At 43.8% G+C, this 23,852-nt stretch overlaps 1 protein-coding gene and 1 pseudogene across 6 annotated transcripts; one reads left to right on the forward strand and one right to left on the reverse strand.

The window, feature by feature from the left end:
- The first annotated feature begins 6,288 nt into the window (after window positions 1-6,288).
- Lyrm7 (LYR motif containing 7) lies at window positions 6,289-22,983 on the forward strand. 6 transcript variants are annotated; one of them, XM_076936828.1, is made up of 6 exons: window positions 6,379-6,428; window positions 7,681-7,758; window positions 10,041-10,113; window positions 13,165-13,232; window positions 14,736-14,817; window positions 22,851-22,983. In XM_076936828.1, exons 1-6 carry the CDS (start codon window positions 6,411-6,413, stop codon window positions 22,919-22,921), a joined length of 390 nt encoding a protein of 129 aa, XP_076792943.1. In that variant the 5' UTR covers window positions 6,379-6,410; the 3' UTR covers window positions 22,922-22,983. The 6 variants fall into 6 exon arrangements, with proteins under 6 accessions (XP_034362380.2, XP_034362378.1, XP_076792943.1 ...); XM_034506488.2 differs by having other exon boundaries at window positions 6,384-6,428; window positions 13,162-13,232; XM_076936829.1 differs by having other exon boundaries at window positions 6,404-6,542; window positions 13,162-13,232.
- Window positions 16,922-19,925, reverse strand: LOC117711813 (outer mitochondrial transmembrane helix translocase pseudogene; annotated as a pseudogene).
- Window positions 22,984-23,852: the final 869 nt, after the last annotated feature.

A 23,852-nucleotide genomic window follows, 5' to 3' on the forward strand; every position in this document is an offset into this window, starting at 1 on the left:
CACTGGCGCCGACGCCGCAGCTGCGGCGAGCGGGTGGGGGGTGGGGGAACGAAATGGGCGGAGGAAACGCCCTTTCTTTGCCTCTGCACCTCTATAGGAAAATTTGATTTGCCAGTTCTGGGAGGAGGCTCGGTTTGGTACAGTGTTTGCCAAGCGTGTGCGGAGTTCTGGGTTTGATCCCTAACAGCTCATAAGCCCTAACAGCTCATAAGCCGGGCCTGGTACTGCACGCCTGGAATCCTAGAGTTTGAGAAATGGAGGCAGGAGGATGGAAGTTCAGTTCATCCTCCTCAACATTGTTTGAGGCCAGCCTGGGTTACCTGAGACCCTGTTCCAGAGGAGTCTGTTTTCTGTCCCAAGTTGCACGGCTGCTGTCTGTGATACCATAGCCTTTCTCTTTTAAACATTTTTAAAAGATTTTTATTTTGTATGCATATGCTAACGTATATGAGTGCGTTACATCTAGTGCCTCGGATCCCCTGGATCTGGAGTTACAGATGGTTGTGAGCCATGTGGGTGAAGGGAACTGAAACCTGGTTCTTTGCAAGAGCAACAAGTGCTCTTGCCCTGATCATTTAAAGCCTCAGCTGTTTGAGATCTTGACTAAGAGCCACATAAAGTCTTACATCAGGTGTTCTTTGCTTTGTTTCTTGCTGCGTGCGGCAGTGATTCTCAATCTTAACTGCATACTAAAAACCACTTGGGAGCTCTTTAAACCTCTCTGGCCTCACTCCACATCAATTAAGTCTAAGTCTGCAGAGATGAGACCTAGGCGGCAGTCGTTTGTAAGCCTCTAGGGCCAGCTTCCTGGCAGGAATCAGCTTCAGGTAAGATGCTCCTCCTGGAAGGAACAAAGTCTTTCTTGGCCCCACCACCGTCCTTCCTCCACTCCGGAGGATGTGTTTACTACGTGTTGTGTGTACGTCATCATCTCTGGGTCTTTGGATCATTTCCTCCTTGTTGGGAATGCAGCACCTCCGTTCACAACGTTCTATAGACAGTCCCAGTTGTCATATAGATCTGCTGGTTGCCACTGTTGTTACCCTTGTCTTCTTTCAACATCTCACCCGATTGCCCTCTGGATGGTATTTTCTTCTGCACACTGAGCCTCCATTTCAGAACCTCACTGGATTCCATTCCTGGCTCTCTTATCTGACAATCTCCAAGTGGCCATAGTAGGAAACCTTAGGGACTTAGAGAGATGGTCCAGCGATCAAGAACACAAACTCTTCTCTCAGAGGCCAGCACAAACACCACCACAACTGCCTGTAACTCCAGCTCCAGGGGAATCCAATGCCTCTGCCCTAGCAGGATACCTTCAATCCCTCGTGGACATGTGTGCACACAGATCACACAGATACACATGCATATACATAATTAAAAATAAAGAGTGAAACTTAAGCCAGATGATAGTGGTGCATGGCTTTAATCCCAGCACTCTTGGGCAGAGGTAGCCAGATCTCTGAGTTCAAAGTCAGCCTGGTCTAAAGAGCAAGTTCCAGGAAATCCTGTCTCATAAACAAACAAACAAATAATAAAAAGGGAAACAACTATTTCCTTTGAATTGCCCTATATGATGATATTTGACTGCTTTGTCTCAACAAAATTATTGTTACCATTATTAAGACAGTGTCTCATGTAGCCCAGGCTGGCCTCCAACTTGCTATGTAGCCAAGAATGTCCTTAAGCTCCTGTCTTGACAAAATTATTGACAGTGATTCCTGGCAATCTTGGTGTCCCATTCTTTGCTATCAGAGGCGTTACTGGTACTTTGCAATCACTGGTAAATAGTGTCTATACATAAGACATTAGTTTTGGAGTCATGTTCATTTATTTTCATAACTACAGAAAGGTCATGAATATCAGTTGGCCTGAACTTAGGGTCCTCTTAATTAGGTTTCTAGTACATTCTAGATGATGCTTTTGGCCCTGGTACTGTGTTTTGAGCACCAGTGATATAATATAGGAAAAAACCATTTATGTACTCAGAAGCAAAAAAATATATCTGCAATTTACTCTTTTAACAATTTTCTTTCCTTCTTTCTTTTGGTTTTTCAAGACGTGTGTGTGTGTGTGTGTGTGTGTGTGTGTGTGTGTACCCCTGGCTGTCCTGGAACTCACCTTATAGACCAGGCTGGCCCCAAACTCAGAGATCTGATTGCCTCTGCCTCCTAGATTAAAGGCACACACCACCATCACCACCGAATGCCTCATTTTTTTATCTTTAGATTGTTATGAACTCTTTTCCCATAGATATTCATTAGACAGAAAATAGGTTATTGTAAATTACTTTACCAGACTTTGCTATGGGACTCTATAAAATTTTATTTGATTCAAAGCCACTAAAAGGGGCTGGCCAGATGGCTCTGGCTGTTCTTCCGAAGGCCCCGAGTTCAATTCCCAGCAGCCACATGGTGGCTCACGACCGTCTATAAAGGGATCCAATGCTCTCTCCTAACATGCAGGTGTACATGCACACAGAGCACTTGTACCATAAATAAATAAATAAATAAATAAATAAATAAATAAATGTCGTTAGACTATAGATATGTGGTAGTATGTAAATGCTCCTTAAACTCAATGCCACTTAAACTCAAAACCCCAGCATTATTAGGACAAATTCTTGCATGTTCATTATCCATCTTCTGTGGCTGCCATTAGACTATGGCAGTACAGTTCAACAATAGCAACAGAGACCATGGGATTCACAGAGCTGAAAATACCTACTAACTAGCCCTTTGCAGATAAAGTTACCATGGCTTAACCTACACTCACATCTGGGAGTTACTGAGCCCAAGTACAAGTACAGCCATTGCTGTCACCGACAGAGATGACTAACTGAATATCCAGGTGATACACTTTATGTTCCAACAGTAGGGGTGGGGCATGTGGAGGTAAGTGGGTTTGCTTTGATCATGCTGAGGGTCAATCCTGATGTTTATGTAGTGCACACTTTACTAGCTGAGCCAAGGCATTTCCTCAATTATGTTTGTTTGTTTGTTTGTTTGTTGGAGACAGAATCTCATGTAGCAGGCAGAACTTGAATTTGCAATTTACACCTCTACACCCAGCTAAAAGGATGTTTGTAAAACGTAAACCGTGATGCCACTCTCCCATGGATACTATTCCAGAGCATGCTATCCCAGAATGCTATCCAAAATCCTTTGCTTGACCAATAGGGACCTGCTTGACCAGGTCCTGTCTGTTTCTCCTCCTTCATTTACTTCCATTTCAAGCTTACTGGCTGGCTTCACACAAACTAGATGTAGTAAGCAGAATATGCCCATGTCCCAATCCCTGGATCCCGTGAACATGTTATGTTATTAGGTAAAGGGCATTTTAGAGGTGTGATTAGAGTAGGTAGGCGCCTGGGTTGTCTGGGTGAACCCACTGTAACCACAGGGCCCTTGAGAGGAGAGGAGAGATGTGATGAGCCAGCAAAGGGAAGAGATTCTGGTTTAGGTGACGGATGGGTAGTAGGATTCTGGAAGTCCTAAGTCAGGTTTGTTTCCACTGAGCCAAACTCTTGTCAGCAGAGCTGCATTCTCCCTGGAGCCTCTAGAGGGCACTCCACTCCCTTGTCTTCTCCAGCTTCCAGAGATCATATGCTTGCCTTTATTCATCTCCAAAGCCTCCCTCTTTTCCTTCTTCCATGTTTAGTGTGACTCAGTAGGCTCACCAGACAATACACAAAAAGCTTCCCATCTCAGAATATTCATTTAATTCACCTGCCAAAACCCTTTATTCCGATGAGACGTTCTGGGCACCCGAGTGCACACATCTTTTGGAGGGCATTCTCCTGCCCACCACACAGCTCCAGGAACTTACATTACGAACAGTTTGAATTTCCACTGAGTTCTGAAGTTTCTTCAGTTCAGCTTGCATGTCTGGTTGCACACCAGGACATGTTCCCAGAATAACCAGATCAGTTAAGAGTGCTGAGCCATCTCCTTTCATTTCATCTGTGGAACAGCTGAAGGAATGGCATCATGTTTGCTTAAGACTCACTTCTGATCTAATTTGGGCACTGTAGAACTATGTTGTATTTTAAAGTTTTATCTATTATATGTATTCGATTGCACAGCTTTGTGGGCACCACAGGCATGTAGGAGCCTAAGGAGGCCAGAAGAGAGGACCTGATCTCCCAGAACTGGAGTTACAGACAGTTGTGAGAGTAGGTGCTAGGAATCCAGCTCCAGTCCTCCGCTGATCAGTGAGTGCTGTTAAGCACTGAGCCATCTCTCCAGCCACAGGCACTGTATTTTCAAATAACATAGAAGGGTTTTCGTTAACTTTCTAGTCAGAAAGTATTACTACAAACTACTTTTTTTTTTTTTTAAAAAAAGAAATTGGGCTATAGTACTACAGAAGATACCAGTTTGTCATAAGATCATCTAATTGATTATTGTTCCTTGGATAAAAGACAATAGCCACTACACTTGATTTAATTGGTTCTATTAAAAAGTCATCTGCAAATCTAGAACCTCAATAACACATTTCTTACGAGATTTTATTTTTATGAGTGTAAGAGTATTTAATTGGATGTATATGTCCTTGGAGGCCAGAAGGTGTCAGATCCCCTGGGACTGGAGTTCAGGCTGTTGTTAGCTGCCATATGGGTGTTGGGAATTGATCCCAGGTCCTCTGGAAAGAACAGCAGTGTTCTGCTTTGTGCCAGCCCTCCAGCCATCAATAACAATTTTTAAAAGTTGACAATTATCTGTCTGTCCTCATATAAGCCTTGCTAAACACGGTATTACATATTGGTAATCCCAGCCTTGGAGAGATAGAGATGGGAAGACCTCTGAGACCAGGCCAGCCAGTCTAGCCTAACCAGTGAGTTCTGGGCCAAGTCTAGCTTTTGAACAAGGTAGAAAGCATTTCTGAGGAAAAGTACAGGTTTGGTGGTTGATGGCTTTTATGTCAGCACTCAGAGGCAGCAGATCTCTAGGTTTGAGGCCAGCCTATAAAACAGCTATAGCAAGTTCCATACCAGACAGGGTTATAGTGACTAATGTGTTTATAAAAAGAGAAAGAATATGTTCTGTGGGTGTGTGCTGAGGTAGGGGGAAGGAGATATCTCAGCAGGTCCATGCAGAGGCATCTCTTCCCCCTGAGGGACCAGCCACACACAGGTATAGTATAAAATAGAGTTTATTCAGGGCATGGGGAGGGAGCTGGAAGGGTAGAAGAGGCAGAGAGAGAGAGAGAGAGAGAGAGAGAGAGAGAGAGAGAGAGAGAGAGAGAGAGAAGCAGAGGAGTAGAGGCCAGCCATAAGCAGGTGGAGAGAGAGGGGAAGGAAAGGGGAATGGGCAAGGGACAGAGGGATCAAGAGAGCAAGAGAGAGAAAAGGGGGCAAGCAGCCCCTTTTATAGTAGGCCAGGCCTACCTAGCTGTTGCCAGGGAACTGTGGGGGTGGAGTTTAGACAGAATGCTAACAGTGACACCCTGCCTCAAAACCAGAATGTTTTTCCTTTTCCCGTTTTTGATTGACATAGAGTCTCATATAGTCTAGACCGGAGCTGTCCTTGAATTCTTGATGCTCCTGACTTTACCTCCCAAATACTGGGTTTTCAAGTATATACCACCACACCCAGCTTAATCAAAGATTAAGAATCTTTGATTCTTAATAAGCAGTCGATTTTACCTAAAAGTGGTCTAAAATGTTACAGGAATGTTAAAGACAAGCGACTATGAAATAGGAGCAAGGTGGAAATTTTTACCCATGCCTGCAAGTCCTAAGTTAAAATGTATATAAATGTTTTATGGTTTTTACTATGAAGCTTCTAATTATTTCCTACCTCAGCAAAACCAAAGAACGGGGCAAAATAAATACGGCAATAATGCAGAGGGTGAGGAGTCTCTGGGACCAAGCGTATGAATTTGAGCAAGCAACTCAACCGCACCTTTTGGGGGAATAATAAAGAGAGCACAGAACATCAGGAGTGAGCGATCTTATATGTATGGGCTGTAGTTGTTAGGATTTAGCTTTTGTTTGCGCATGTTTCCAAGGAGACAGTCACAGCCGGAAACCTTAAAATACAAACACTTAAGAGACGACCCACGCCCTTAAACAAGATAAAAAGTCAGCAGGTTCTGAGGCCACACATTAACAACCGATGGGCGAGCGCGTCACGCAAGGAAAGGCGGAAAGGACTCTGCCCCTAACAAACATGGCTTCCCAGTTACTTCCGTCCTCCTGTTCATAATTTGGCTCCGCGGCTTCTCGCGGTTTTATATTTGTATTTGCTTAGCAAACACCTGGCCTTCCTCCTGTGGGGAAGGCGGGCTAGGAAGGATATTCTGCGTTCTGATTGGTTGCTATGCGGAGCGTCGCCGGCTGTGCCCCAGCCCTGATTGGTTGCCAAGAGGGGGTGGCTTCAGAGGCGGAGTCAGCGGCGTGGGGAGCCATGGGTCAGCCCGCCAAGGTGACAGGGCCGGGAAGAGGGTGCTGGGATGCTGAGGCTCACGACCCTGGCAAGGGAGGGAGGTGACCCCGAGGGAGGGCTGAGAGTGGAGGAGGGTGACAACCTTCAGGGGCGGTGAGTGGTAGAGAGTGACGATTTTGAGGGCAGTAAACAGAGACGACCCTATGGAGTGAATGGAGGAGGTTGATGGCCATGTGGGAGAGTGAGTGAGTGAGGAGTAGTGGAGAAGGGGTACAGTGAGTGAGAAGGGAGAGGATCCCGAGGGCCAGTGAGCAGAGGAGGGTGACAGCAACACGGGACAGTGAATGAGGAGGATGGCTGAACCATGAAAGGTGGTGAATAGTGACTGATGACAGTAAACCGGCCACCTTTGTCTTAATAAAGAAGTCCTGTAGTAGGAAGATAAACAACTAATAAAATCGTAAGAAGTTCTTCAAATTAAAAAACAGCATGTTTTGTGTATCTATAACTAAGATTGAACTTACCCAAAGTAATACTGAAATCTCTAGAGGGGGAGAGGCAGGATTGCTGAACCTACTTGTTCATGGCAAACCCAGGCAACATAGATCTTGTCTCGAAATTTAAGAATCACGGGGACCTATAGGTGGACACCTGCAGTTTGATTAAGAATTAGGAGGGGCTAGCCTCAGACTTACCATGTAGCCCAGGCTGGCTTCCAATTCACAGCAATCTTCATGCTAAATACTGGGATTCTAATTGTGAGCCACTACTTTTTGCATTTGAAAAGGAGTTTCTTAGTCGGGCTGTGGTTGTATTTAACTTTCAGTTGGAGCCCTTGCTTAGCATTTTCAAGGCATTGGCTTACATGCCCAACACTGCATAAATAATAAATAAAAAATATCGTCAGCTCCTATGTAATACTGGTTTTAATAGCTTTGTGGTGATAAAGACCACATTTTCTTTTAAAATAATTGTTTAATTATGATTTTATTTACAAGGCATGTATGTCTGTACACCGTGTGCATGCCTGGTACTCACAGAGGCCAGTTCAGAGTTCTCTAGAACTGAAGTTCCAGGGAGATGTCAGCTGCCATGTGGCTGATGGGAAGAACCTGGGTCCCCTGTCAGAGCAGACAGTGCTTTAACCTCAGAGCCATCTCTCCAGCCCCTATTTTCTTTTTATTAGGATAATGGTCTTAAACTAGTGGTGTTGTTTTTATATTATGGACACCCCCACCTCCAGGAAGTATTATATAAAATTACTGAGATTACTATCCTCTCGGTGTTCCAGACTATGGCTTGCTGTGGTCTTAAACTTTGGGGCCAAATGATCCTCCCTTCTTCACTTCCTAAGATGCTGGGACTACAGGTGTGTACCTAGACACCTAGTCTCCTGTGTGTGTGTGTGTGTGTGTGTGTGTGTGTGTGCGCGCGCGCGCGCGCGCGCGCGTGCTAAGCACAATCTACCTGTGCCTTTAAAAATCCATATTCCTACCAACAATCTCTGCCAGACAATCGGCTCTTATTGCCAAGCACTTTAGAAAAATCCTTTCTGTACACATCACTCAATTCAGCTCTCCAATATGAGTATGGCTAGTCTGGAAATACACATCTGCCCTATATTTTTGTGGGTTCTGAGGATCCAAACTCTGGTCCTTACCCTTGCACAACAAGCATTTTAATCACTGAGCCATCTCCCTAGCTTTAAATCTAAAGTTGATTTTCTATCTATCTATCTATTTATCTATCTATCATTTTTAATTTTTAAAATTTTATGTGCATTGGTGTTTTGCCTGCATTCATGTCTGTATGAATTCAGATCCCCTGGAACTGCAGTTACAGACAGTTATAAGCTGGCATGTGGGTGCTGGAAATTGAACCTAGGTCCTCTGCAAGAGAAACCAGTGTTCTTAACCACTGAGTAATCTCTCCAGCTTTGAGACTTTCAGATATACATATGTGTCCTAGGTTCATCCCGATTCCCTCCCCTCCAGTTTCTCAGCTGTCCTCACCACTATTCCTTTCCAATTTGATGTATTATCAAAATGTCAGGCTTGTGTCTACTCCCATCCCTGGCCCCACCCTGACTCCCACAGACTCGGGATGCTGAGAAGTTTTGGCATTCCTTCCATGTTTCACTTCAGAAATTGCAGCTAGGCTTCCCTGAGCTATCTGAAACATCTTCCCGGGCTCTTGGGATAGAATATGTTCCTGATTGTGTGTGGAGGAGTCAAGAAGAGATGAAAGGGGTAGGTTGAGAGAGAGCTAGAAACCTATGCAGACCGGCAGAGTTCACCCCCTTCGCACACTAGGTTTTTGCTCGGATGATCATTTCGGCTTTTGTTTTGTTTTGTTTTGTTTTGAGGGAGTTGTTGAAACAGGCTCTCACAGGTTGGCCTTGAACTCACCACACAGCAGTGTGTGACATTGAGCTGATCCTCCTGCCTCCACCTCATGAGTACTGGATTTATATATATGAACCACCACGAGGCATATAGAAAATTAGTTGTTTTTTTTTTTTTTTTTTTTGATTGTTGTTTGTTTGATAGAAGAGTTTTTTTTTTAATGTGTTGCTAGATGGAGCCCAGGGCCTCACCTGAGCTAAGTTGCATACTCTACCACTAGGTTGTACCTTCAGCTGCTGCCTTTTTTTAAAATTATATGTCTGTGTGCATGTGTATGTGGGCATGTGTGTGCAAGCGCAGATGCCTGCGGAAGCCAGAGCCACTTGATGTGGGTGCTGGGATCTAAGGAACAGAGCTGACGCCCACCAGAGAACAGTATGCTCCTCACTGGTTTTGTTGGTTTGGATTTGGCTGGGTGGGGGGGGGGGATGGGAGGGTTGTTGATGGGGTGGGTGTTGGTTTTTTTGAGACAGAGTTTCTCTCTTTAGCAGCCAGACCCGTTCTGTTCTTTAACTTAAAGAGAGATAACACTAGAAAGTTACTTTGCAAGTCCTTGCTTTTACCACTTATTCTGAAAAGTAGTTTTCAGAAACAAATAGAAGCTGAGCATTGGTGACTCACGCCTTTTATCTCATCAGTTGGGAGGCAGAAGGCAGGTGGATCTCCCAGTTCCAAGCAGGACAGCCAGGTCTACACAAAAAAAAACATGTCTCAAAAACAAAAAAAAAACCAAACTACCACCAACAAAAACTACACGCAACAGAAACAAATAGAAAATGAATACTGTTTAATTCTTCTAAATATAAGAATTCTAAATGTTATGTAAAGTATGTTTTTCCTTAAGTATAAAATCTGTTTTATTCTTATCTTTTTGTGACATATGTATATCTCTGTGTGCATATCTATATATGTTTATGTTCTCTCTCTCTCTCTCTCTCTCTCTCTCTCTCTCTCTCTCTCTCTCTCTCTCTGTGTGTGTGTGTGTCCTTGCCATCTTCCTTGTTTCCTTGTTTGAGGCAGGGACTCTTGTTTGCCTGTGCCAGGCTAGCTGGCTCTTGAGTTTCTGGGATTCCCCTGTCTCTCTGCTGCCATCTCAAAACAGGCACACAAGGTTCACAGGTTGGTGCTACTATGTTTGGTTTTTCTGTGGATAGCAGGGATTTGAACTCAGCTGCTCATGATCATGGAGCACGTGCTTTATCACTGAACCATCTCCTCAGTCTGGAATTCTCCTTTTTCTTAATAGGTTTTACAGCTCTTTAAAACACTGCACAGGACCAGACAACAAGTCTTTAAAAACGATAAGAGAGCATTAGAAGGTAAGTAAGTTGTTCACTCCTAAATATGTAAAACAAAAGGTCATGCTGCTTTTGGTTTGTTTGTTTGTTTGTTTGTTTTTGCAGAGCTAGGAGCTGAGCTTAGATCATACACATGCAAGGCAAGCCCTCTACCATTGAGCTAGGTAGCCAGCCTGAACCAGGATCTTAAGAACATCCCAGGCTGGCTTTGAACTTGCTTTTCTGGAGGATGACCTTGAACTCCTGATCCTCCCATCTGAGTTGTGAGTCCCCATGCCTGGGGCACATCCATTCTTTTTTTTTTTTTTTTTTTTTTTTTTTGGTTTTTCGAGACAGGGTTTCTCTGTGTAGCCCTGGCTGTCCTGGAACTCATTCTGTAGACCAGGCTAGCCTCGAACTCAGAAATCTGCCTGCCTCTGCCTCCCAAGTGCTGGGATTACAGGCGTGCGCCACCACTGCCCGGCTGAGCACATCCATTCTTAGCTGACTGCTCTTCTCTTTCTGACTTTGTGGAATGACCTTTACCATCTCTCCGTGATGTTCCATAAAGATCCATTTATGGTCACATTATGGGAGAACACTTACTATGTAAAAAGATCAAGTTTTCATATAGAATCAGTGAAAAAGGAAAGAGTGTGTCAGATTTAAGGTTCTCCCTAATCCCACTTCCCTGGGGTGTAGCCTGATTTCCCAGCAGTAGAGTGCGCCTTGTTTGTGCCTGGGTAAAGCAGTCTATGCAGCTGTGAGAGAACCCGGCAGGACCACATGAATCCTGACTCAGCATCTCTGTGTTTGAAGCGGCTTCAGGATCATCTGCAAGTCACAGCCCTAGACCTCAGGCTCTGCATTAATCTTGTGGATTTCCACCCACCATGCATTTCCAAACCTTCCTAAGAGGGCCCTGGGCAAAGCATCCCCAGGAAATCAGACTTCATCATTTCTTTTAAATATTGATTCATTTTATTTATTTATTTATTTTTGGTTTTTTGAGACAGGGTTTCTCTGTGTAGCCCTGGCTGTCCTGGAACTCACTCTGTAGACCAGGCTGGCCTCGAACTCAGAAATCTGCCTGCCTCTGCCTTCCAAGTGCTGGGATTTTTATTATTTTTAATTGTGCGTGTACTGTGCATGTACATCCAAGTGCCCACAGAAGTCAGATGCAAAGGCCCCTGGGAGCTGGAGTCACAGGAAGCCAGATGCATAGGCTCCTGGGAGCTGGAGTCACAGGCAGTTGTGAGACACATGGTACACTAGGTGCCACACTCTGCAGGAGCAGTACATGTTCATAACTGCTAAGCTAGCTCTCCAGCCCCTAGTTGTAGAAATACATAATTTCATGCACTTTACACAAATCCCTAACAGTTCTCAGATCTGTGAGGTAATTATAATTCCAACCTTTGCAGATGAGAAAACTGACAAAATACGAAAAAGATCTCGCACATGTCATTAGCCAACAGTAGAACTGAGGGAGAGTCACACTAAGTGTGTGAGCCCAGAAGGCAGACACTCTTTAAAAAGGTTTGCTTTTATTACTTTACACGCATGGGTGTTTTGCCTACATGCACATTTGTGTACCACTCGAGAGCTTGGTGTCCTGGCAAGCCAGAAGAGGGTGATGGATCAGAGCTACCACTGAGCCAACTCACCAGCCTCCACCAAGACCAGACTCTTGCCCACCTACATACCGAGGAAGACCAGCACTGAAGGAGGCTTCCATAGCAATTTTGTGTGTGTGTGTGTGTTGTTTCTTTTTTTTCTTTTTTACAATTTTTTTTTCTGTTGACATGGTAGATTTTGTTGCTTTAGCCAACATTTGTTGAATATTTAGTAAGGACTTCATATAGATTGTTCTATTAAATGCTCCCAACACGGTGAGCTCAATTAGGTTAGAATAGATTAAGCTGCTGTGTGTGAGTGCTATATGTGATCTTGAAAGGGCTTCTTTGTGGCTGTCCTAGAACTCAATATGTAGACCAGCCTTGCCTCAAACTCACAGGGCACCTCCTGTCTCTATACCACTAGTACTTAGTCCAAAGGCATGCAGTACCACACCTAGCAACTTCGATTTTATCATTCACTTTTGTGTCAGCCAATGTGCTGCTCCGGATCAAACTGTACTAATCCATCTACTGTGTGTGTGTGTGTGTTTGCGTGTGCGTGCGTGTGCGTGTGCGTGTGCGTGCGTGTGTGTGTGTGTGTGTGTGTGTGTGTGTGTGTTTGTGCGCTCACGCGCACGGGTATAGGTTACGTATTTGTCTGTGCTGGTTCTTACCATCATCATAAAGCATTTTAGTGGGATGTGGTGTCATATGCATGCAACCCCAGCACTCTTGAAGCTGAGGGTTCATAAGTTCGAGAACAGCCTGGGCTTTACAATGAGACCCTATCTCAAAACCAATAAAGCAAGGCATTACTTTAAATCTTAAGATTTAGAGAAAAAAAATTTACCTGGATTTTGATTTTTTAGAATCAAGTAGTTTTAGTTCTGTAAACACACAAATGAAGTTGAAAAGAAGCTGGGCATGGTGGCCTTTAATCCTAGCAGGAGAGGACTGGAGGATCTCCGTGGGTTCAAGGACAGCCTGGTCTACATAATGAGTTTCAGGACAACCGGGGCTATGTTGAGAGACCCTGTCTCAAGCAGGGAGAGAGAGAGAGAGAGAGAGAGAGAGAGAGAGAGAGAGAGAGAGAGAGAGAGAGAGAGAGAGAGAGAGAAGGAAGTTGAAAACAAAAGGCAGAGATCAGAGTATCAGAGCACTAAGTTATTTCCATAGAGTCACCCAGAAACCTGGATAACAGTACATTTGTCTTTGCTTTTTTTCTTCTTTCTTTCTTTGACAGAACTCACCACATAGCCCAAGCTGGCCTCAAACTTGAAATCCCCCCTGGCCCCCGCCCCCCAGCGCTGCTGTGGTGGTGTGTGACATTGTGCTTGTAACACGTTTCTCTTGCTTTGTTTTATGTGGGAAGTAGAGAGTCATAATGAGCAACACTGAATAACATGTAAGAATCATGTGTTAATTACCTCTCTCTCTCTCTCTCTCTCTCTCTCTCTCTCTCTCTCTCTAGCAGCCAGAGTAAAGATAAATGAAGAATTCAAGAAACATAAAAACGAGACATCTCCGGAGAAAATAAAAGAGGTTCGGTAATGGCTTTCGCTTGTGATACGGCTGGCACAAATGCTTGTGGTAAAGAGGGGGCCGTGGGAATGGAGGCTTATGACGGAAAACCATCACTTTGTGGTGACAGCCTCCACAGCTGTGGACAGCCTGCACTGTGGCACCCTCCTCAGGGTTATCTCCCAGCCCCAAAGATAACAAGGGAAGAGAACGTACAAGACCCTGGCCAGGTCCAGACGAGTTGAACCATGGAGAAGCCATGACAGACTTTCTTTACTTGAGGGGAGTGACTAAAGATAAAGAGCAAGCATTCCCATGATGCAGTGCTTCAGGGGGAATTTCGGCTCTTTCATCAGAAGTAGACTTTAAAAAATTTTGGGGGAGAGGGTGGGGGCTGGAGAGATGGCTCATCAGTTTAAGAATGCTGGCTGCCCTTCCCAGGTTCAATTCCCAGCACTCACATGGCAACTCACAACTGTCTGTAACTCCAGTCTTAAGGGATCAGACACCCTTACATACAGAAATACATGCAGGCAAAACACCAATACATGTGAAATAAAACTAAATATATTTAAAATTTTTTCTATCATGGCATTGGTGCAAACAGTCATAATATGCATTTTGGTTACTTGCTCAAGGTGAAGAAGCTCTCGTGACACTAGCAGGCCAATGCCTACTGCTCTCAATACATGGTCACTGAAAAAGTACACATGAATTCTTTCACTGTGTTGTGCATAACCTGGTGAATACACATTGCCTTTATGGTGCGTTTTCCAAGTCTCACTTTGTATAAAGGTAGGGAAGCACCCTCAGGAAAGGCCATACAAAGCAGAACTGGGCGTGGTGGAGGGATTGTGCCTGTCCTAGTACTCAGGAAGTGAAGCTGAAAGTCACAAATCCAGTGTCAGCTAGGGAGACATATTGAGATACTGCCTTAAAAAAGAAGAAAATAAAATGATTTCTAGGGATACTTATGGTATGAAGAATTGATTTCGTAAAGGAGAAAATACAAATGAGAGAATATCTCTCACATTTAATACCATTTATACAAGTGGATAAAATATTAGGTAAAAATACTTTTTGTTTGTATTGTTTTTTTCAAGGCAGGGTCTCACTATGTAGCTCTAGCTGTCCTGGAACACTATGTAGACAAGGCTGTCCTTGAACTCATGGGAATTGCCTGCCTCTGCCTCCAGAGTACTGGGACTTAAGGTGCATGCCACCATGCCCGACCCCCAACACATTTAAAAATGTATAACAAAAAATGTCCTAAACTTGTTTTTGAACTATGGGATGTCTAATAAAGATGGAGAGTGTGTGGAATGTTGTGCTCTCTACAGTCCTCTCTCTACCGTCGCACAGAGAGAAAAGACGCATTCCCAGAGAGGGACCTGTAAAACTGTGCTTTTCAAAACCAGTGCAGCCTTGCAAAAGCACTCTTAACCTTAGGGGTTCCTCTGTCTGACTGGTTTTGTTTGTTTGTTTGTTTGTTTGTTTGTTTTGTTTTTCTGTTTTTCTTAACAGATGGTGAAAATAGGTTCTGATGTTGAATTACTGCTCAGAACATCTGTTATTCAAGGAATTCACACAGACCATGACACGCTACGTAAGTAAAGTGGGAGGAAATGACTGCTGACTAAAATGTTTCAAAATAGTGAACAATGACTGCGCCTTAGTTTGTCTTAGATTTTCTTGATTATTTTCAATTTTTAAGGTTTTTTTGTTTTGTTTTGTTTTTTGTTTTGTTTTTGTTTTGTTTTGTTGAGAAAAGGTTTCACTATGTAGCCCAGGCTCTTAGAATTTACTGTGTAAATCAGTCTGGCTTCCCTGAGTGCTGGGATTAAAGGTGTGACCACACCACTGGCCTTACTCTTTAATGTTGACACCAGGAATTGAAGAAATTTTCATGCTTGCACAGCAAGCATTTTACTAACCCAGCCATTTCCTTGGCCCCTCGTTTTTATGTGTATTTTTAAGTTTATTTTTAGATTGCGTTGGGGTTTTTTTGTTTGTTTTTTTCAAGACAGGGTTTCTTCGCGTAGCCCTGGCTGTGTGAAACTTGCTCTGTAGATCAGGGTGGCCTTGAACTCACAAAGATCTGTCTGTTAAGCCTTCCGAGTGCTGGGATTAAAGCGGTACACCACCACCTCCCAGCCAACCTTTTTTTAAAGATTTATTTATTCTGTATAGTGTTTTGCCTGCATGTACACCTATAGGCCAGAAGAGGGCACCAGATCTCACTATAAATGGCTATGAGCCACCATGTGGTTGCTAGGAACTGAACTCAAGACCTCTGGAAGAGCAGCCAATGTTCTTAACCTTTGAGCCATCTCTCCAGCCCCCAGTCAATCATTTTTGTATACCCATATTTATTAATTGTTTTCCTGGCATCATTTATTATCTACCTAGACTTAGTCTATTCCTTTACTTTTTATCCTATAATTAGTTATCTTAGTTAGAAGATTTGCAGTTATAGAAAATGGAAATGTACTTAAGAATCTGTTATGTTGCCGGGCGGTGGTGGCACACGCCTTTAATCCCAGCACCTGGAAGGCAGAGGCAGGCGGATTTCTGAGTTCGAGGCCAGCCTGGTCTACAGAGTGAGTTCCCAGACGGCCAGGGCTACACAGAGAAATCCTGTCACAAAAAAACAAAAACAACAACAACAACAACAAAAAAAAAAAAAAAAAAAAAAAAAAGAATCTGTTATGTCTCAGGATTCCTACTGGAGTCTTAGCGAAATCTCATTGTAGATTACAACTTGGTGTGTGTGTGTCACATGTACCTACCTACATACAAGAGGAGGTCAGAGGATAGGTTTTAACACGTGAGTTTGAGAGATTGAATTTGGGATGCCAGGCTTGGTGCCATACCCCTTTACCCACTGAACCATCTCACAGGCCCCTTAGTTAGCATTTGTCTGCTAACTAAGAAAGCATGAGCACCTTCAGTTAGTTAGTACAGATCAGAATATTCTCTTTACAAAGTACCTATTAAAGCCTTCTGTCCACTTGTCTAGAGGATTTTTGCCTTTTTTTATTGACTTAAAGGAATTCTTGTGTGTTCTAAATACAAATCTGTCATTGGATATGTATATTCTAAGAACCTTCTCTTGTGGCTTTTCCATTTGAGGAGTTCTTTATTTTAATATAATCCAGTTGACCCGTTTTTCTTTTATGGGTACTTTTGGATCCTGTTGCAGAAGACTTAAATATCAAGCCAGGCACGGATGGATTCTTCCATGCTTTGTTCTATAAGGGAGCTTTTGGTTTTCTATCAAAGCTGGATTTGTGTGTCTTAGGAGCACTTGGTACACCCTCCTTCCACTGAGAAATGAGCCTCCATGGCAAACTAGATTACTGAACCAGGTGAAGGACCTTAACTCTTCCTCATCAAACATGAATTAAAACCCGACTCCTTCACCTTTGCAGCCGCCATGCAGACCCGCTACACACAGGCTGCGTTTTGATTTTACCTTCGTGAGTTTCTCCTGGTGTAGAATTAGCATATCCTCCCTCTCTCCCTCAACAGGAAGGCAGCATCTCACATTCCTTTTTTTGTTTTGTTTTTATTTATTTATTTTTGAGATGGGGTCTCTCTGTGTAGTGCTAGCTGTTCTAGAACTTGCTATGTAGACCAGATTGGCCTTGAATTCCAAGAATCTGCCTGCCTCTATCTCTCCCAAGTGTTGGAATTTAAGGTGTATTGTGCTAACAGGCTAGGCCTAGTATCTTCTGTTTCTTGAAATCACTTCCAGAAAACCCGTCCAGTTTCCTAGGCAACTTGTAGCGGATCTGCAAACCTCACCTGATTGTTTAAGATGAGTTTCGAGATTGGTCTCTTTGTTTTGGAGCTGGCTGCTTGGAGTGAAATCTTATAGGCGTTCTCCTCATTCTCCTCATTCTCGCCTAGTCAGGGAGCTATCACTGTGACTTAGCTGCTGTGATTAGTATCTGGTCCGATCCCAGAGACTCATAAACTGAGCTTTCCTCAAGGCTGTAGCTTCGTGGTCAGAACATGAGCAGCTTTATAGAAAGGAGTCTTTATAAGATAATAGAAGGCTGTAGCTTTGTGGTCAGATAGAAACAATAGCAGCCAATTTCAGAGCTTCTTCATACCACTTACCAGTGTTGAAGACTGAAGGTTAACGTGACCGGCAGACAGCTGCTTTGGCTGTAGCCATGGTGATAAATGTTTTCCCACAGCCTGGAGGCTTGGAGACAGGAATACGTTTTGGAGGCTGCAGAAGTCTGGACTTCTCAAACCAGTGCTTTTCTGATAAGGGACATGTCTGTCAGCTCCGGCACCTTCTAAGTCTGCTGTGACTTCCAAGTAACACATCCATTAAGAGGATCTGTGGAGGAGCAACTGTTGTGAAGCATCCTTTAGAGAAGACCGCTGGACACAGGTTCAAGACAATAGAAAGACTATTAGCTGGCAGGCAACTACACTGAGTGTTCAGTCCCTGGCTTTTCTCAGGGTGAGCTTTGAAGGAAAACAAAACAAAACAAAACACCCACATCCTGGGTTGACACACATTATTTAGGGACTTTCCCAGAACTGTGGACTTTGATGGATGAAGTCCTTGCGTTGGTTTCGGCAGATATCGCTGTCTGTGACCTGGGTCCAGGCCTGAATGGAACTCCCATCATGGCGTCAGCTGTGCTGAAATCCGCTCCACAACAATGGCAGTTCCTGCTCAGGGTTTCACATCCTGCACACCACTTTTCTTTGTTAGTGTCTCTGCCTCTGAGCTGCTTTCTGGTTGGGACAGTTGCACCTTCCATCCTTTGATAGTAAACTATGTGAACATGACAAACGTTAAATGGAACCTCTAGCGAGTGCCTCAAATCTCAGAGGCCATTACTAAAAGATGTCTTTAGTGCTTAAAATTGGGTCAAGATGCTTGCCTGCGGCTTCTTGTTTCTGGAAACAACTGGAAGCAGACTTGAAGTTTATAGTTTTTGAGCCGATTATATTGCTAAGAAACCCAGGCTTGTCTAATTCACTTGAAGCCATCCCTGGTCCTCTGAACTCAGATGAACAGGAAGTGGACTGTGAAAACTTCTGAAGTCCCCCAAAGAGGCCGTCCTCCTCAAGATCTCCATCTCCCCAGGACAGGAAGCGGCTCAGAGGCTAGAGCTGGATTCTGGGTAGTAGAGTGTATGTGGGGGTGGGTGTTGAGTCTCTTGAAACTAGATCTGGTAGTGCCAAATTGGCAGGCTGAGGATTTATTCTGTTATGAAGTTAAGAAGTCATTATCTTTTCCTGTCTTGAGATGAGGGTTTCCAGCCACTGCCTTGAGTCCCAACCCCATGTCTGTATTCTTCATCCTAGCATTTATTTCTAACTGAAGTGGGGTCAGTGTTTACCGTGTGAGCCAATGGCTAGAGCAGGCCAGCCCATTAACCAGAGCCTTGATATGAATCCTGGTGAGACTTTGGGGACAGGTTTAGTAAATGAGAGTGTTCTGTGAATTGCTTATTGCCCACACATGTCCAGAGAGGGACGTCAAGGAAGACATAATGTGATTCCCAGACACTCTGGCAACTTTTATAAGCACCTACCTACTGTGTGTTATTTCCACTGAAGCCATTGTTTTGTTGAGAAGGAATGGGCTGGGTGGGGCTCCCCTGCACTTTGTTCTTTCTGCCTGCGGATGTGCAGCTGTGGTGGCCAGGGAAGGCAGACTGCTGTTCACCAGGGCAGGGGGAGAAGAGCCTAGGTTCTCAGCAGCACCGAGGACTTGTACTAGCTCAGACCTGCCATGTTTCAAAAGGGAAGAAAACTAAGTCTTCCCCTTTTTTTTTTTTTTATTTTTATTTTTTGGTTTTCTGAGACAGGGTTTCTCTGTGTAGCTCTAGCTATCCTGGAACTCACTCTGTAGACCAGGCTGGCCTAGAACTGTAAATTCTTTTATTAAACCACTGTTTGGTAGACTTGTGGTTATTCAAAGCTGGGCATAATCTAAAGTAATATTGATAGGTTTAGTAATTTATTCTTCAATAAAATAGCTCAGATTCTTGTATTTTCACTATAAAAAATTTGTGAATTCTTATAGAGTGAGCCAAAGAAATTTTTTTTTTTTTTTTTTGAGACAGGGCTCTCTATTCTGTAGCTTTGGCTGATCTGGATTTGCCCTGTAGACCAGGCTGGCCCTGAACTCACAGAGATCCACCTGCCTCTACCTCCCAAGTGCTGGATTTACACTGCTATGCCTGGCATGCCAAAAAAAACGACCTTCATCTTATTTCTTGATGGAATGTCTAGCATAAAATAGACACATATTTTGATAAGTGAAATATATTGTTAACACTGATCCTTACTTAGATGGAAGCACCAATTAAAAATAGTTATAAGTCAGCTGGGCAGTGGTGGCGTACACCTTTAATCCCAGCACTCTGGAGGCAGAGGCAGGCAGATTTCTGAGTTCAAGGCCAGCCTGCCTGGTCTACAGAGTGAGTTCCAGGACAGCCAGGGCTACACAGAGTTACAAGTCAGAAATAAGCAGAGGCTTTCTCATTTCATAAGCCAGATTTATCTCATGGGCACATTGCTTTATTAACATATTTATGTGCGTGGTAGGGTGTTTATGTGCCTTGTCATGGTGTGCACATGGAACTCAGATGACAGCTTTCCTTCCACCATGTGGGTCCTAGGGATCCAATTCATATCGTCAGGCTTGGAGACAAATATCCTTACCCACTGAGACATTTCAACTTTTTATTAAGTACAAATTTCAGTTAATGTCTGGATTGAGTTTTTGTTGTTATCCTTGTTGTTGACTTTATTTTAATTTTTTAGACAGGGTCTCATGCAGTACATGCTGACCTTGGCTCCTGGCCCCCACACACCCACTTCTCAGGTGCTAAGATTACAAGACTGCAGTTTCCTTAAAATACTTGAGTGTGGGGCTCTGGAGACGGCTGCTCTTGTAGAGGACTGAAGTTCAGTTCCTGTCACTCACACTGGGTGGGTCACCATCACATGCCACTCTAGCTCCTGGGGAACCTGACATCCTCTTCTGGCCTACTGAGGCTCCTGTACACAGGCACACACACAAACACAGACATGCATTCATGTACACAGATAAAAATAAATGTTCAAAAATACTTCAATATGCATGTATTTTTGTTGTTTTGTTTGTTTTTTGTTTTGTTTTGTTTTGAGACTGGGCTGTTCTGAAACTTACTCTGTAGACCAGGCTGACCTCAAACTCAGAGATCCACCTGCCTCTCAAGTGCTGATCTCAAGTGCTGAGATTAAAGGTGTGCCCCACCACTGCCTGGCTTTGTTTTTTCCTTTTTGGGTTTTTTTTTTTTTTTTTTTTTTTTTTTCTCTGAGACAAGAGTTTCACTATATAGCTCTGGCTGTCCTGGAACTTGATATGCAGACCTGGCTAGCCTCAGACTCTGAAAGACCTACCTCCCTCCGTCTGCCTTCTTAGCATTGGGAACAAAACTGTGAGCCATCATGTCCAGTCCCCTGAATGTACGTTTCTTGACTGTAAAGGACAGTCCTTAACGACAGTTTATCAAAACTAGGGTATTTATTTAATACCATTGTTTACATTTTGTTCTTTTGTCTTAATAAGGCCCTTTGTTTTTTTGTTTTTGTTTATTTGTTTTTGAGACACAATTTCTCTGTATAACTCTGGATGTTCTAGAACTCACCTGTAGACCAGGCTGGCCTCTCAGAGATTTGCCTGCCTCTGCCTCCTGAGCGCTGGGACTAAAGACCTGCACCCTCCATCACCCAGCTAACAAGGCCCTTTCTGGTAGGAGGAAACCCTTTCCCCTGTGGTCCAGGGTGCTACTGAGTTTCCTGAGTCTGGAACAGTTGCTTATCTTTCATAACTATATCGAAAGATTGTAGGCAGGTTACGGGAGCAGTGGTTAGGGAGGCATTTGCTCTCTTGTTTGACATAGAATTTCATATAGCCCAGGCTGGCCTAAATTCCCTGTGTAGCTGAGGATGACCTTCACTTCTGATTCTCTTTTCTCTACCCTGAGTGCCAGGGCTAGAAGTATGTACCACCACACCAGCTGGGCTGAAGAGCACAGGGCCTTCTGCATATAGGCAGGCACTTTACTAACCCAGCCAACAAAACCCTGCTTTTGTTGAGATGGGTTGAATTAGGTTTGCCTGGAATTCATTGTATAGCTCAAACTGTAATCAGAGTTATGGCGATCTTCTTGTCTTATCCTGCAAACTGTTAAGATTACAAGTGGAAGCCACCACACTGAGCCTATGAGGAGGGTCTAGCTGGGTCCTGCTCTTCCCACGAAGGGGGGATGTGATGTATCTCATTGTTTTTTTCTTTTTTTCTTTTTAATTGTTTTTCAGTGTTGAGTATTAAACCCAAGGCCTTTGAGACAGGGTCTCACTATAGCCCAGCCCAGCCATGATCATGCTATCTACTGCAGCCCGCCTTGAGTGCAGATCTCACTGCCTTTGTCTATGATTCTCGGGGTTATAGAAACACACCAGCAGATGTGGGCAGTGTTCTCACCCTCTCTTTTCCTTTTCCAATTTTACATGTGTGTGGATGCATGTGTATGTGGGCCCTTGAAACCTTCTTTTTCTTCACTGAAGTAGGATTTCTTGGTTAAGCACACAGTTCCCCGACAAGGCTTGTCTTCCTAGGGGATCTGAACTCTTGGTATAGTAAGCACTTTAACCGGTGAGTAATCTTCGAGGCCCCCAAATTTTGTATTCTAAGAATTTTATCTTGACTCTCTCAAGCTGTCTTGCCTAGGAGCCTGCCGTTAGTTGTTTAGCAATGCATCTCAGTGGGGACATTGCTGTCACTCTGCCGTGAAGGCTCCTCTCTGCCCCAAACTGTCTTTCACATCACAGTTAGCATCCTTGGCTCCTGCCCAGTAAATTTTTGGTAGCAGTCCCTAACTGGTACATACATCTGAAGACTCCTTCAGTGAGGAACCATTGTTCTAGGGGACAGGGTGTAGCTCAGTGGTAGAGTATACACTCTGCAGTGTGTGAGGCCCTGGGTTTGGTCCCCAGCACCAAAACAAGAAGGAAGGAGGGAAGGACAAGGGACGTTATGGGAGGGGAGGGGAACCATTCTATAAATGTGGACTGTCTGAATTATGAGAGTGATGCCTTGCTTTCTATAACAATATTCAAGTATCCAGGCATGGTGTGATATACCTATAATCCCGTCACTGGGAGATGGAGGCTAGAGGATCAAGGTTAGCCTCAGCTATATTGGGAGTTCAAGACTAGCCAGAGCTACATGAGATCCTGTCTCAAAAATCATTTGTAGTTGACATTTTTAATCAGCAATTGACAGATGGCCATTAATGTGTTTTTAGCTTAATTCTGTTCAGTTGTTTATTAGTCACGATTAATGAAATGATAAAGGACTTGGCTGTGTATGGTTTTTGTAACATGAATGAGGATCTTGTTAAATGTTTCCATTTAGAGTCAGAGATTTCACCTCAGACATCAACTGAAATAAAATGTCTCTAGAAGAGTTATCTTCAGGCATTCCAAGTTACACAGCTCACAGTTAGAACTTGTTAGGGAAATGGGTGTGCTGGCTCCTAGGTCTAGTTTAAGATCAGTAGTGACTGGAGTTCTAACCGTCTTAACCGCTCGTCTCTCTGTTCCTTTCAGAACTGGTCCCCAGGAAAGATCTTCTTACAGAAAATGTGCCGTACTGTGATGCACCAACCCTGAAGCAGTAAAGCTTCCAGGATAGAACCCGCCTCTGCTCCTTCCCACTTTAAATATATACCTGGCTAAGGTCCTGGACGTGCACATGTTTCTCTCTGAAGCGGCACATTGCGAATGAGTGGCAGGCGGAGGGCTACAGAGGACACAGACATCCATGCCTTCTCACTGACAGGCAGCCTTATGGGCAACTGAACGCTTGGGGAGGCAGGACACTCCTCTCTTTCCTTTGGTCTTACCAAAGCTGCCAATGAAGCATTTTACCAAGTTGGTGACTTTTCATTTCATGGGGCACACATAGCTAAATACAAAATGCTACATTAAATTGATGTTTAATCCCCAAAATATTAAGTTGGTAAAAAATTAACGTTTTTCTGCCAGCTCTCTACTGAAAGCAGGCATTGTTTCCCAAAGCCCCATGGTTATTTCTGCGGCTAACAAATAATTATGTAGTGCATTTCTCTGCATTCTTATAAAGACAACGCTCCCCTTTTTGTTTTGTATACATGGGAGTTTTGCCTGCATAAATGTCTATGCACCATGTGTGTGCAGTGCCTGCAGAGGCCAGGAGAGGGCATCAGATCCCCTGGGACTGGAGTTATAGATGGTCATGAGTTTCCTAGAAGAACAGCCAGTGCTCTAAAGCACTGAGCCATCTCTCTAGCCCCTCTAAAGACATTTTAAACAGTCTTCTGAAGTTAGATAGATGAAATGTCAAAGTCATTCTTGGTCACTATAGAATAAAGACATCCTTTTTAGGAAGCAGTGGCCTTCTGTCAGATGGCGTGTGGTCTTTGTAGGATTAGTTGTATTTAGTTCACAGTTAGACTTTGCTGTGAAATGCTGTAGATGACCAAATTCTCTCTCTCTCTCTCTCTCTCTCTCTCTCTCTCTCTCTCTCTCTCTCTTTCTCTCTCTCTCTTTCTCCTTTCTTTCTCTCTCCAT

Source organism: Arvicanthis niloticus, chromosome 6 (genome assembly GCF_011762505.2).
Source record: "Arvicanthis niloticus isolate mArvNil1 chromosome 6, mArvNil1.pat.X, whole genome shotgun sequence".
Taxonomy (NCBI): domain Eukaryota; kingdom Metazoa; phylum Chordata; class Mammalia; order Rodentia; family Muridae; genus Arvicanthis; species Arvicanthis niloticus.